At 36.4% G+C, this 15,052-nt stretch overlaps 1 protein-coding gene across 2 annotated transcripts; it reads right to left on the bottom strand.

Annotated features, from left to right (window-relative positions):
* Positions 1-3,725: 3,725 nt before the first annotated feature.
* LOC131237354 (replication protein A 70 kDa DNA-binding subunit B-like) lies at positions 3,726-4,594 on the bottom strand. 2 transcript variants are annotated; one of them, XM_058235102.1, is made up of 3 exons: positions 4,400-4,594; positions 4,060-4,192; positions 3,726-3,924 (listed from the first exon to the last, which is right to left on the bottom strand). In XM_058235102.1, the coding sequence occupies exons 1-3, from the start codon at positions 4,540-4,542 to the stop codon at positions 3,793-3,795; spliced, it is 408 nt and encodes a 135-aa protein (XP_058091085.1). In that variant the 5' UTR covers positions 4,543-4,594; the 3' UTR covers positions 3,726-3,792. The 2 variants fall into 2 exon arrangements, 1 of the variants encoding a protein (XP_058091085.1); XR_009167234.1 differs by lacking the exon at positions 3,726-3,924 and having other exon boundaries at positions 4,058-4,169.
* Positions 4,595-15,052: the final 10,458 nt, after the last annotated feature.

Below are 15,052 nucleotides of genomic sequence, written 5' to 3'. Positions count from 1 at the left end.
TGAATCCCTATATGCTATGTACTCTATGCACATGATTGCATAATACCTGTTATGAGGATAAATTTGATGTTGAATGATGTCTATAATAATGATGATACATGTTAGAACTTGTGTACCATCATAACCTATGCACCTTATGTATTGCGTGTTATAGGAGCCCTGATGGCCATTTGTTGAGTATTCACAAGAAGTATAGGGCCTCAGTGTGTTATTGAAGACGCTTAAATATATGGACCCTCACGTCACATTGGCTATTCTTGTGTTTAGGTCGATTATTGTTTATATCTGACAGTCATGCTAGTGTACCTAGTCTAGTAAGAAACACTGAGAATATGCTTAGTATAACATCATGACACATGCTCATACGCATCATTTGCATACTTGTTATGAGGAGTGATTGATCATAACATGTGCCATTAGGCTGGTTATTTTTTGGACACTCTGAGAGATGGAGTTGTCCCACGTGAGCGCACAGTACGCGCAGGATTATTGCATGACTAGATAGTGTGACTCATTGTGTGACATGATTGCTGTATGCCCTAGTAACATCAGGGCTGTAGCCTCCACAAGCATATCGTGGATGACACGATTGGACACTGGAAATGTTTTGGTTCTAGACATGGGGTGACATAGATGTCCCTAGGTGAAAGTCCCTAAACCCTTATGGTACCAGGAGGTTGCTCCAACGTTGAGACCGAATGGATACATGAGCGCCTGTGTGTCGAATACCAAGAGGTCACGTCTCCCACTGTGTCGTGATCGGTTGGAAGAGGGTGTGACCTTACCCGCCTGGAGAGAAGGGAGTATAGCTAGGTTGAGTTTGACTAGCTCGAGGAATGAGTCTGCTATCGATGTGCCGGATAGGTATTAACAGACTATTGGTCAGGTGGATAGTGAGGTCTCTTACACTCACATTGGACTGCACGCCTAGGGGAGGGGTAGTTAATGTGTAGTACACTAGACCCGGGTGATTGTCCAGAGATGAACTGTACTGATATATGGATCTTGATGAGGACTGACATGTTTACATTGCATCTTGCATATGATATCGGACATGTAGGCCTAGCACCGCATAGCCTTAGTATGACTGACAACATTACTGGAGATATCCCAGAGACATACGGTACTGATATTGTGACGCCCCGTCACTATTGCACACGTGGGCGGGCACACATGAGTGGACACTAATGTGGGCGAGGCCTAAGGGTCTGGGCGAGCTACCAGGGGTTGACAAGCTACTGTGCTGGCAAGCTATTGTGCATACAGTGGGGTGAAATCTTATCCCACATTGGAAGCATTGTGGTGGTTATATGTGGACTTACTAAGTAGGAGTTGCATACTCAACATCTGACTCATTCATTCATTCACTCACTATCCACTCGGGTTGGTGGTGCGCAACTAAATCATTATGTGAACTTTCACTATGGCCATGATTTCGGTTCGGTACGCGACCAACCTGAGATAAGGAGTTTACCACATTGACTCTAGCTATCCAAATTTAAGAATAGGACTGGTTTGGATAGAAGTCCCTTATGATAGACACCACAGCTTGCGTTACCACGTACTATCATCCCGACTCCACACGTCAGCTCTGTCATTGCCCTTCCATCATATGTCATATAGTAGAAAATGGAATTTGATTATCTTGTTCATGATGATTAGATATTTTAATGATTCATGGTCGCTTGTTGAGTGACATGCCTATTATTGATGTCATGTTCATGATAACCTGTGTAGTTGTATGACATGATTGATTGATAACTTATTCACATATGATAACATGGCTAGTTGATAACATGCCTATGGTTGTTTTGGATGTCTTTATGGGAGCGCTCTGATAAGACTTGTTCTACTCCCGGCACACAGTAGGCTCACGAGCTGTGGTTTGCTCATACGTATGACTTAAACCTTTTTTAGGATGCATACAAGAGCTGTTGGAGTTTGCTATTGTTTCATTCATTACTGTTGAGTTGGTGCACCATATTATGTGTGACATGTCGAACAGGTTCGTCTCTTCGATATACGTTGATACCATGAACAAAATGTGTAACCGCCTAAATAAATTAACTGTTCAAAAAAAATAAAAATTCTACGCCATGAGCTGAGTTTCGTGTTCGGTAAATTCGCTAATCGTTCACCAAGTCTGGTAAGTGGTGAGGAAAGTTCTCCGACCTAAGTTCGGGACTTGAGAAGTGGTACTTCCCAAGTTCCGAATTTGGGGTGTGACAGAAACAATCCATGTGGTAGACGGTTTATGATGAGCAACCCATGACATAACATGTGCCACTCACCTCGTGGATTGTTCCCAAAATTTTGCACCAAAGCACACCTTAAATTAAGAAACAATCCACTTGGTAGAGCCGCCTACCACATGGCTCCGTACACCCTTTGCCAAAATGCTCATATCTCTCTCCTTATAGCTCCATTTTCAATATTCTTATGCTTGTTGGAAAGGTAATTTGATAAATTTTCTATGGGACTAAAATCACCTTATTTGGAGTCCATTCGAGACTTGAAAATAAGGCCAAATTCACTTAATGGTGAGACCTTCATTTCTTACAAATTTCAGCGACACCACTTTCGTAAATTGGTTATATCTCTCTTGATATTCATTAGATTTAAGTGATCTTGTGCTTGTTAGAAAAGTAATTTGACGAAATTTCCAATGAACCATAAATAACCTTTATTTGATATTATTTGATTTGTTATGCCATCTTGAGAGGAGTGAGTAGTAAGTGGAGTGGGTTCAGGGCCCGGTTTTAAGTTTGGGTTGGACAAACTCTTATGGGGTTTTCTTAGGATTTTTAGGTTTGGTTTTGGGCTTGGCTTTGAGTTAGAAGCGATTAGATTTGGGCTTGATTTTGAGAAAAAAATTACAAGGCATATAGCCTAGATCTTATTGCAATTGGTCATCTCTCGCAGGGTGGAGTGTCTACACTAGGTTCGTCATCTTATGTTAGGGAAAAGGCCTAAAAATCACCCCATTAATGATTCAGAAGGACCATATGATTAGAAAAGGTGTACATGGCAATAATCTCCCTCTAAACTGTTTCCCTTAATATGGCCCATTCATAGATGAGCATGATGTTTAGGCCCCATACCTAAATTTTGGTGTGCCATTTAATGGTTGAAGTGGATTTCATATAATCATCATGGTGGACACTGTAAAAATCAAGATTGAATGTCTCTCCCTCCACTTTTTTCTTTTATGTAGCCCACATAAATCATAAGTCGGCTTTTTTTTTTTTTCATCTTAACCTAAATAGGGATTATGCATTTAATGGTTAGAGTGGATTTTATATACACATCATGGTGAACCCTGTTAAAAATCAAGTCTCAGGGTCACTCTTTAATATACATAGATTATTTAGGGAAAAAAAGAGAATTGTGTGGGACGCCTCTAATGATTTTAATGAGGCCCACTATGATGTACATGTAAGATCGCCTCTAAGCACACCACACCAAAAGTCATTTAGGAACGGTTTTAAACCGTTCCTAAATGCTTCAGGAACGGTTTCATACCGTTTCTAAATGAAGCATCGCAGAAAATTAGGAACGGTTCAGAACCGCTTTGGGTACTGTTTCAATTTTTAGAAACAGAATTTTAGGAACGGTTTTAAACTGTTCTGGTGCCTACGGTCATATTTGAGAACGGTATTTTTTTTTCTTATTTCGGAACGATTTTAAACGAGAAAACCTGCTGTATAAAATAAAATATAATAAAATATATTTAAGCCATAATCATTTAAGAATCAAAAGATAGTAAAAACAACCATGATGTAATTTGAAACATTATTTATCTGACTTGCAAACCTGACCGTAAAAACTAAAATCTACAATGGAAGGCTTCAAAATAAAAAAACAAATCAATGAAAGTCTGTCAAGCAGATGAAGAGCTCCACAATGAGATGACCTTTTATGTCCCTAACTAACAAGCAACAAGTAAAAAATACGAACAAAAACATGTGAATAGATTGAAAGAACAATCAACTATCAAAACAGTGAAAAAAATTGTGACAATTGAACATACATATGGGGGGCTATTGTTAGTTGACCCACCTGGTTTTTGGATATGCTCGATGCACTCTTGACCCGAGGGGAGCTCGTTCTAGACCAAGCGAGGCAAACTTGTTCACTTGCTAGGTGCGACAATGCATTTCCTGTGAAATCTATAACAACATAAGAACACCACCTATGGTAGTTCAACAAGGAAACTCAGGCAATCATCTTAACTGAAACTTGTAATGCATATAGAAATAGCAAAAGGTAGAGATGCTGAAAATTTCTGCTGAGGAATGTTCAAAATCCAGAATGTAATACTCTAGATTCTTATGAGAAATACATCATGTACATTGTAAAAAGATAATTGGAATGGCATTGCAGGTATAATTGGACTTACTTTCCAGGCTGATTTGGAATGGCATTGCAAGTATAATCAAGAATAGAAATCAGACCAAAGTTCTGAAGTTTTCTAGAATGTATTTCTGAAGAGGAATGGATTAGAAGCATTGCCTTCAGCTTCATCTTCCCATCATTAGCCATAAGCCTGCAGATTACATTAAAATATTAGTTGTCAATGCGCACATATCTCCCATAATCCAAAAAGAACAAGGCTAACAAACTGAGAGCCCCTTGGTGGAACTTTCATAAGATCCACCCCATTAAAATACTAGTTGTCAATGGACATGTATCTCCCACAAACCTGCAGATTACATTAAAACCATTCTTCTAATGTTCCTTGTCAAGATGAAAGAACTACCTAAAAAGTGCAGTATTCCAAAAACTAGGTAGGCCACACCATAGGAAACAAAAGAATATTGATGACTTGGAAAGAAGAGAATGAACACTGTGGGGCTCCACAATGAGTTCCCCAGTTATTAAACTGTCAAATCCCAAAAGCGGCATATGCATGAAGTTGGAAATCATCATTAGTATGGTTTTATAATTTAAAGGACAAGAAACAAAAATTATCATTAGTATGGTTTCTATAATTTGAGAAAAATTATGTTGATGAACCTGCAAAGAAGTGTCACGAGAAAACAAAAATTGAACATAAGGAGCAATAATAGTTCTTAAAGAAAATTAAATTTGATTTAAATAGCCATTCAGTTCTTCAACAAGCTGGCTAGTGGATGTAATGGAACTAGCTTCAACAAGCTGGTTGGTGGATGTAATGGAACTACCCTTCACCATTTCCTGAAAATAGGAGTAAAGCAAGCAAAGAATTCTAGTTAATGTAATGGAACTAGCTTCACAACTATTGATTGCTCCAACCATTAGCAAAAGGCATATACTGCACCTATATATCATGTTTATCAAAATATCCCAAATATCACAAATCATATAAGATTCCAAACAATTTAGAATTGATCAATCACCGTGAAATGCCAAGTTATTTACCCAAGGCATGTTTTGTTCCACAGCACTATAATGCAGATGCATAAGAGATTAGGTTATCTGGCAAGTAATGCAAATGCGTAAGAGATTAGGTTATCTAACAAGGCATGTTTTGTTCCACAACACTCTAATACAAATGCTACCTTGATGCCTGGTGGAGATGTTGAAAGTAATGAAAACCAATAGAAAAAGGTTAGCATTTCCAAGAAATGAGCTTTTCTCGAGATATAACCATGAGAACATTGTATTAAGTTACTATTGTAAAACACAGTCTGTGAAGCAGAGCCCTCTCAAAAGGAAATTGAGGTTTTCAATTTTAAAAAGAGATAAATACATCTTGGTTTTTGGTTGGCATGGACGAATGGAAAATCAAGTATACTCATGATGAAAGGATTGAATTCATCGTCTGGAACTCAGTTCTGGAAACTGTTGCAATTTTCATTCACTGAAATGTCCTGTTCACAGCCATTTACTTTCCTTGTCATTCAGTTAAATACCTATGCCAATAAAATCTATCAAGTTCTACCATGCATCACAATATTATGCGAATCCACCGCATCCAACTTATGTGAATCAGTTGGATCATGCCACAGTCAGAAGAAAACAGATTTGATAAACACGTGACTGTTAATGAAGGGAAAGTACCATAACTCAAGCCAACAAGTCCTACTAGTTATATAATTGGATCAGAGAAGGCCAATGCATCTCCCATGAATTGCGAATCCATACAATAATAAAGGCTTGGACATGACAATATGCAGTTCTAAGACATAGGAAGAATATTCCTGCAAATAAAAAGGGTCTAAGTTTGATTGACTTGTAATGAACAAATTCACTTGATCAAGTCAATTCAAGTTGAGTCAGCCAAAACTTACAGCAAGCTAGCCTGGGTTTCTCTAAACCTAAAGAACCTAGTCAAAAGTACCTTGACATTTTGATCAATAGCTCAAAAATTCAAAAGAGTACTCAAAGACTAGATTAGATATCAGGGTAAAACAACAATTTATAGCCATTTGAAAACCAGCCAATCTTAGAAGTAAAAAGGGAATAGTACAAACATTATTTAAAAAAGAAAAAGAAAAAAGAAAGGGAACTTGTTCACCTGCACCATGGGTTGTTGGTCCAATTCTATTGACCATTCATTTGTTTTACATACACACAGTCCACCTATTATAAAATAAAAAAAGAAGAGAGATTTTGAAAAAAAAAAAACAAACAAAATTCAAATTACAGCCTCCATGTTGTATTGGATGTATTTGACTGATACCGGTGATGTACCCAATGCATGCCCCTGCTTTTTTTTTTTTTTTTTTTTGATGGACTCATATGGATCTGACTGAAAGGGCACTCCAAATTCCTCGAACAATGGGGCAGTTGTACAGTTTGTCCTGCAACCATTGATACGACCATATGCCAACTACAAATAGCAGAGTTTGTATGAGAGATTGAGTGCGAAGGGATTAGCCCCCATATATACGTCAGCCAAAAAAAAAAAAAAAAACAAGAATGTGACCAAGATGGAAAGGGGTCAAAGTAGCCCAGAGACTTCAAAATAGATGATAATGCTAACACAAACTCAATGCGAATGGGGATCCAAGATATAGAGAATTCATTACAACCATCCAACAACTCTGAGTTTGAACATTCAGTTGCAGAGTGTTTAAGCTTTGGTTTACAGAATGAATTTGGTAAACTTATCTTAATATGCAAGGAACTTAGCAGCATCAATACCCGTCTTCAGAACATTTGTAATACCATAAGTCCACTTGGCAGCTACGATGCACTGACTAGCATATTTGGGCCATGCGCCATCCGTGACAATGCCTAGTAGATTAACAGTACATGCATGCCAAGTGTATGGAAATGCAATGCACGATAACTTAAGATAAACAGGTCCAAAATTGGATCATTTTGCATGCAAAGTGGCTAATTGCTCCAGTACCTTATCACGTCATCTTCCATTAATTATTGCCATTGGGAAATAGTTTGCAACATCCCGCATGACTTCACACATCTGTCAACAAGTTGCAACAAATTATGATGTGAAGGAAAGCCTTTGAGCCCAACTTCAGCATAGAAAACTACCAAATGCAGGCTTTCTGAAAATGGCAGTCACAAATGTGTTAAAAGAAGAACAATAGAAAAATGTAGTTTGAGCATCCAAGTGTGGAATTCTCTAGACAAAAAGGTGGAAATGGTCTAAAAACTCGTATGAATGGAATAACTTCTCATTTCTAGAACTATAGTGCAATTATGTCAGGTGACTGAACATTTGTAGAAGGAAGCCTTCTGCATGATACAAATAAAATAAACACAATTAAATCCTTGTAGCATGTTTGTATACATATAACATATCTATATAACATAAACAAAAAAACAAAAAAGAAAAAAAGAAACAAAGAAACAAAAAACAAAATGAAACAAAAAAATAAAAAATAAAAAAATTGGATGATGATGCATGTCAGAGGATACATATTTCAACAAAAAAAAAAATGGAAAACAAATTTACTAGGTTGAACTTCAATAAAAATCTCATATGAAATTGTAAACCTAAATATGCATGTTTTAAGTACACCTTAGAATCAGGCACCTTCACATATTCTACAAAAACAAGAAGAATATTTTTCGGCTTCAGATCTGTGTGAATAAGTTGCAAGTCATGCATAACTGTGAGAAGTAAAGAATACAAATAACATAAGAAATTATCTGACCATGGCCTAGAGCATTTTAACATAGCACTCCCTACTGCTATACTTGTCCACAAAAAGTAAATTGTTGCAGAACTCCAAGTAACTAACTACTAAGAGAGAAGCATGTGGAAATGATAGAATACGGAAAGCAATGAACCATTCATAGAGTCAACAAAGCATTCATAGAGTCGACAAAGTAATCATAGAAGACTGAAAGTAACCCAAAACAGAAGAAGAAGAAGAAGAAGAAGAAGATAGAATGATTCCTCTACAATTGACACTAGATAAACCCGTTTCACATTCCAATGATGCCTGCCGATTTCTCAAAAAAAAAAAAAAAAAAAAACACAATTGAATGCAACTCATATCAAGCAAAACATCAAAATCCCAACAACATAATCAAATAAAGGAGGAAAAAATACCACAACACATACTAGAAATTCATTAAAGAAACAAAAAAAAAAAAAAGCCATCACCATCATAGGCTAGGCCAATTGAACCAAACAACTCTTTTGCTACATTATGTTTCTTTACAGGCATTGACTCTACATTAAGCACATCCATCTGTTTTAAGGCGTAATCAGAGAGTTGCTCAGCCCCTGCTAATTGTGAATTCATTGTGTTATATAGATTATGCAAACACTGAATTTGTCAATATATAAAGTTTGAAAATGTCAATATCATAGCCCCTTGTCCAACAATGCAACCTGCAGCATATAAAAGAAAAAAGAAAAAAGAAAAAAAAAAAAAAAAGACCACCTGATTGCATAAAAATATGAAAATTGCAGGCAATGTTGACAGATGGTGGTTGAGAAGCTTTTGACCAATCAGGTATTTGAATACTTTAAACATGAGGAATTTTTATTCACAAAAATATTGTTGCTTTGTGATTTTCTAAGTTGTGAATCAAACCTTTCTTAGTATAAGACTTCTTTAATACAATGGAATATTAGAGAAGTGAAAAGAAGAATGAAGAAAATGTAAACTTCTCTATCCTTCTGCGTATGCCACTTCAGTGTCCTTCCTACTTCTGTTTTTCCTTCTCGAATACACAAAATAGACAGAAACATAGAGCATAAATCAGAGAAATGAAGGGAAGAAAATATAAGGAAAAAAAAAAAAAAAAAAACTTTCAAAATGAATTTTAAGTTTTACTTGTACTCAAATGCCCTGTCATCTAATTAGTGGCACACATGAATCTATTAGTGATGGAGAGTAATGTCTGGTGGGCAGAGCCATTTGCAGAACTCTTGCCAATCTAATTAGTGGCACACACGAAATCGCAACTTAACATTTATTTTGACTGCACAGAATGGGAGAGCTAATCACTCAAAGTAGATACATGTGGTAGTAGGAATCTGCTTGTCGTGGATAAAACACATACATCATGATGGGCCCCACAGCTTTTCCAATAGTGCATAGTACTGACATTGGTGCTGTATGCCACAATACGCAATCCGAGTCCAAGGAGCACATGCAAAAGAAACATTCAGTTCATACGCAGAACAAGTCCAGAATTAAATCATATATCATGAGCTTACATTTATTTTGACCACGCAAAATGGGGGAGCTGATAGCTCAAAGTAGATCCATGTAGTATTAAGAATCTGCTTGTCATGGTAAACTGATTAATGAGAGAAATAGATGGCAGAAAATGGACCTTTTTTCGAATGGAAAAACTCTTTGTTTTTAGCTCCCTTTTGTAAATAATGATGAATTCCGTGCATAGAATCAATCAGATCCTCTATAAAAACCCAAAAGACCTCCTAACATACTCAATAGATGCATACAGATAATGGCAGATGGTCTGATTTTTGCAACATATCACAGGATTCCTTCACAACACATCACAATCTACTTCAAACGATGTATCACAAGCGGATTGTTGCAAACAACATATGGGATATCACAAGACAACAACAGATGGTGTCCAGCTGATTCTTCAAACACAAGATAAAACCAGTTCCTATAAATCACAAGTTGATTTTCCAAACCAAATATCACAGGATAACAACAGATGGTGTACATAGAAACACAGTAATTAAAAAAAATAAAAACAATGACTAACAACAATGCTCAACAAGAGAGGGACCTAATTTCAGAAAATATCACTTAGTAATTTTCCATTACTTTCAAAAAAATTTGCAGTCATCCAACCATACAACCATATGGGCCGACTCATGGGTAGAGAAAAAAAATGGAACTCAAATGCGATCTACACAAAACATTCCTTGTTGAGAAATTTCATCAAACAGTTAGCATACATGACATACAGGAGATTATATACAATGGATTTTTCACTTTTTACAAGTGAGGCCATTGTTCAGTGACCTAAATTTCGATATTATATATGATCCATGCACCAAAAATCTGAAAAAAGGGGGCCCAACTTGTATAAAATAAAAAGAAAAAACTTAATAATAACTGGTAATTTACTAATAAATTGGAGATTGGTAAGGAACATAATCATTTATGTTTTTCATGTGAAAGTATACTCAGATGACTGAATGACTGAATATCTCACTTTGTTGGAGTGCAACACAAAGCACCCTACAGACGAGTGAGACAGAATCTTCAACTGAGAACACCACAGCACCACCATAGCTTCTTTCCTCTCCTCCGCCACACTCACTTTCTCCCAGAACTCATTCTCGTCATCTGTTCTGGACCTGTTTTCGGTGGGCCTATTACACAGAGAGAGGGAAGGAGAGTGAGAGGGAGATCGAGAAAGAGGGTTGAGATCGGGAGAGGGAGATCGAGAGAGAGGGTTGAGATTGGGAGAGGGAGATCGAACGAGAACGAGGGAGAGTGAGAGGGAGATCGATAGAGAGGGTTGAGATCGGAAGATCAAAATAGAGGGAGATTGAGACAGGGAGAGGGAGACGGAGACGGAGACGACGATGGAGATGCGAAACGAGGAATTTAGGGCTTTTAGCGTAAGAAAGGGTTAAAACCCATCGGCAGTCTGCGGCAGACATAGAGCAACATGCATCTTGGGCCTTGTGGGGTCCACTCAGAGGTTTTTAATCGAATCCGTTCTGTCCATCTATTTTAAAATAAAACAATATAATAAAAGAAGAAGATTCAAACTCAATTGAGACACACCAACAAAACAGTAGAAAAAACAGTAGAAAGAACCATGTATAACATAATGAATCCAGTACGGTTCCTTACCGTTTCAAATCAGAAATGGCTTAAAGCCGTTTCTGAACCAAAATCTCAACCGTACCGGTTCGACAATTTTGGTGTAGTGCCATTAGATAGTCCCAAATTAAATTCAAAGAAAAAAAAAATCACTCACCTGTGATATGGGTGGGCCACCCTAGGAAATAATTGGCAGAAAGAGATGCCCACCATTGATTTTTACAAGACCCACCATAATAAATATATAAAATCCACTCCAACCATTAAATTCTGATTGAGACAAACCCAAGTGTAGGGCTGCAATGTAGAAATAACTCAGTGAGACTGAGGTTGTACCCACAGAGACTTATAATTGTGCGATTTCTGGAACACTTCAGAACTAGAACTAGAACTAACTTATAAAATTTGATTTAGGAAGTAATGATATAATTGAGAAGGAAATCAATAAAGATAAATCACTAGAGCACTGAAGATCCACTTATAGCCATTATTAAGATTTAATTCACTTAATTTAATCATATAACTCAACTGAAATTAAAGTCTTATCCTATCTAGTCGGATAATAACACGGTTTAATTATTATGAATATACCAAAATAAATTTGAACTTCAATTGAATTAGTTCCCACATAAAGTACTAAGGTATTGATCGCATGGAATTCAAAGCATCTATCGTGCCCTTAATCTACGATAGATCAATAAATTTTACAGATCAATTCCTTTCAAAATAGATAAGTAAATACTCTTAGCTTTTTTAAAAATCTAATATGCCCGAAGTCAACAATGGATCAAAATAAACTAAAAATATATCTTAATTCAAACCAAATATCAATGAATTGTTCAATAATCAAACCAATTACTTGAATCAAAGTAAAGTAAGATATTAAAAATAGCTATAAGCTTTTTCTCTTAGCCTTAGCTAAGAGGTTTAGCCAACCAAAGACATGATTAAACTAAAACTCATAAGAAAAATATACAAACCGAATAAGAACTACAGGATTTGAGAAGAAGAAGGATTCCGTAGAAGCTCCATAACTCCTTGCTCTATCTCTTCTACCCTAATTCATATATAGGAAGGCTAGACTCACACATTTAAATAGAAAAAGTTGACACTGACTTGAAACTAACTTCATTTTTCCCACTTTTGTTATGTTTCGATCGCACTGATGATCGTCTTTGGTTATGGCTGAACATGCCTTCGGTCACACCAAACCTTTTTTCGATTACAACCAAATTTCACTAAAATAAATATGAAGCCTCTATCTTCCTCATGTCGCACTGAACTCTCATTCGGTGGCACCGAACATGACTTCTATCGTACCTAAGTGTCGAGCTGAATTTCTTCTGAAAATCATAATTATTGTTGAATTGTTTGTGCACTTTCGATTAAATCGAACCAATCTTAGGTGGGACCGAATAATCTATTATTTTTGTTGACATACTTTGTGATTTTTCCAGCCTTTTCTCTCTTTTACACTTAATTTTCTTAGAATTTTGGCACTTGAATTCTTTATTAATTACTTCCAAATTTTCAAATATTTACTTGGCCATTCTTTGAGCATTAAATCTTCTCTTTTAATCATTCTTTTCATCTTAGCTCTCCAAATCACCTTGTACAGGAAAACATTCATAATTAGATCAATTAAGCATATCTATGCTTATAAAACTAATGCATAATAAGGAGAAAATATAAAGATTCCACTAAAATTTTTAGGCATATGCCACGAGGGAAGGTAGTGGAATGATGATTAAATCAATTAATGAGATAGTTTTTAATTTTTAATTTTTTAAAAGGTACTGGAATCAGAATTCTATATTAATTAGGTAGTTCTTTATAAAACTCATTTTTATAAAGTACTATATTTTCATACTGTTATCCTTGTTAAAAAAAGGTTATTGTAAAGCTACCTAATTAATTTAAGTAATTTCATTAAGACAACTTTCGTTAGATAGTTGGATTGATTAGATCATTTTTTTTTTGCTAATGCCAAAACTGTCATCCCAGAGAGAATGCCATATAGTTTTATTTGATGTGTGGAACACCCATGCATGGTTGGGCCCACCATATTATAAATATATGAAATCCACTTTGTCCATCAGTTGAGAACAATTTATGTTGATCGAACATACAAAAGATCATCCTGAAAAGACTCATATGAGCCACAACAATGGTAAAACGGTAAAATTGTGCCTAAAAAATCTTCATGTTCATGCGGTGTGGCCCATTTGAGTTTTGGATAAAGCTGATTTTTGTATCTCCCCTTCATCCTTGTAAGCCACACCTAATGAACGGGTTTGATGAAAAATACACACCATAATAGCCCCACACACAAACCTTTAGTTGGTTTTCCATCCTCATTGGTCTTTGTGGTGTTGCCCATTTCAGTTCTCTATTTAGCTCTTTTTTTTTTCTTTTTTTTTTTTAAACCCCAAGGCCTATCTTTAAGAGCACACATGATGGACGGAATAGATGCAACACAAACAACATGGGTCCATGGAGCTAGAGTGGGTCTACAAAACTAAGGTGTTTTATTTATTTATTTATTTATTTTTTATAACAATCCGAGCTGTTCATAGGATGGGGCTCTCCTTAAACTAGGGATTCTAGAAATGACATTCAATTGAATATTTATATCCTTATATTTAATAGAGAATTTGGTGACCATCCATAATCAAAGCAAAATAGCCAACTTAATAAAGAAATCAAATAATCCAATTGAGAACTTTGGTTTTTTTCATCCACCATAGAAACATCGTAAAAATGTCATCCAGATTTAAAGGCCACAATCCTGAAGTATCTTTACTACATTACGTTGGGATGTATATGAGCAAACTCCCACAAGTTTTTTTTTTTTTTTTTTTCAACACAAGATCCCACAAGTCTTTTTTTTGTAACGCCCCCAATTTCGAGGGCCGAGTGAATACTCAGCTCCCGAGATCCCGGGTATTACTTGCGCTTTACAAAGCTGGAAGTTTCTTTTGTACGCTTATTATGTAGTATCTAAACACTTGCGTAATTAAACTAAAATAGAGCAACATGTCCCAAAATAATCGGAATGAAAGTGGGGAAGTCAAATAAACATCTACGATATATCTAGTCAGGGTACGAGCCTATAATTGGGCCCAATATACACTTCAAAGTTCTAAAATGAATACATAACAATCGACCAAATCCAAAATACTCAACACTCTCAATCAAGTAACACCCCACCTATATCGGCCTGTCAAAAAGTTGGTAAAATGAGAACTCCTCATCCTAGTCCAAGTATGCATCCTTTAGCGCATCTGCCTCAGCAAGTCTTGCATCTATGAATGCTTCTGGTCGTTGTTTTAAAACACTGTCATAGAGTGGGAGTGAGTGATCAACTTAGTGGTTCCATTAACTATAAGTGAAACATATTATCAACCCAATCAGTACAGGTAAGGACATCAATAGAAAACCAACATTTCCTAATAACTCTTATTAAGTGTGAAACATAAAGGTATGTCATGATACATGCTCTTACAAAACAACACTCCCTCCCAAGCAACTTCAACGCCTATATGGTATATGTCAACACTTCCTCACAGGCGACCAAATGCTAAATCGCAAGTCCTAGCTAATGTAATGCAGTGAATGTGAATGTTAGCTGAGTAGTTATTTAGTCATATTCACCAAGCAAATTTGGGGAAACTAGGGTGCCCTCATTTTATCATGGTCTCAACCAGATCGCGAGGCTCTGAGTGGCCAAAGCAGCCTCTCACTTGTGTCCCATAATCCATAATCAGGTTCATCACCCATGCGACAATTCCCTCATCGATGTGAGCTAACACTGGCCCAAC

The sequence above is a fragment of the Magnolia sinica genome, chromosome 1, assembly GCF_029962835.1.
Source record: "Magnolia sinica isolate HGM2019 chromosome 1, MsV1, whole genome shotgun sequence".
Lineage (NCBI taxonomy): Eukaryota > Viridiplantae > Streptophyta > Magnoliopsida > Magnoliales > Magnoliaceae > Magnolia > Magnolia sinica.
This window is presented reverse-complemented; position numbering and strand designations above follow the sequence as displayed.

What these genes read in the sequence shown, in the direction of transcription:
- LOC131237354 (XM_058235102.1), bottom strand. Translation starts at nt 4,542, where the DNA reads ATGGCTAATGATGGGAAGATGAAGCTGAAGGCAATGCTTCTAATCCAT. An exon ending in ATTCCAAATCAGCCTGGAAA is followed by an intron (nt 4,193 to 4,399) that starts GTAAGTCCAATT and finishes GAACTACCATAG; the next exon opens with GTGGTGTTCTTATGTTGTTA. An exon ending in CGAGCATATCCAAAAACCAG is followed by an intron (nt 3,925 to 4,059) that starts GTGGGTCAACTA and finishes CTTGTTAGTTAG; the next exon opens with GGACATAAAAGGTCATCTCA.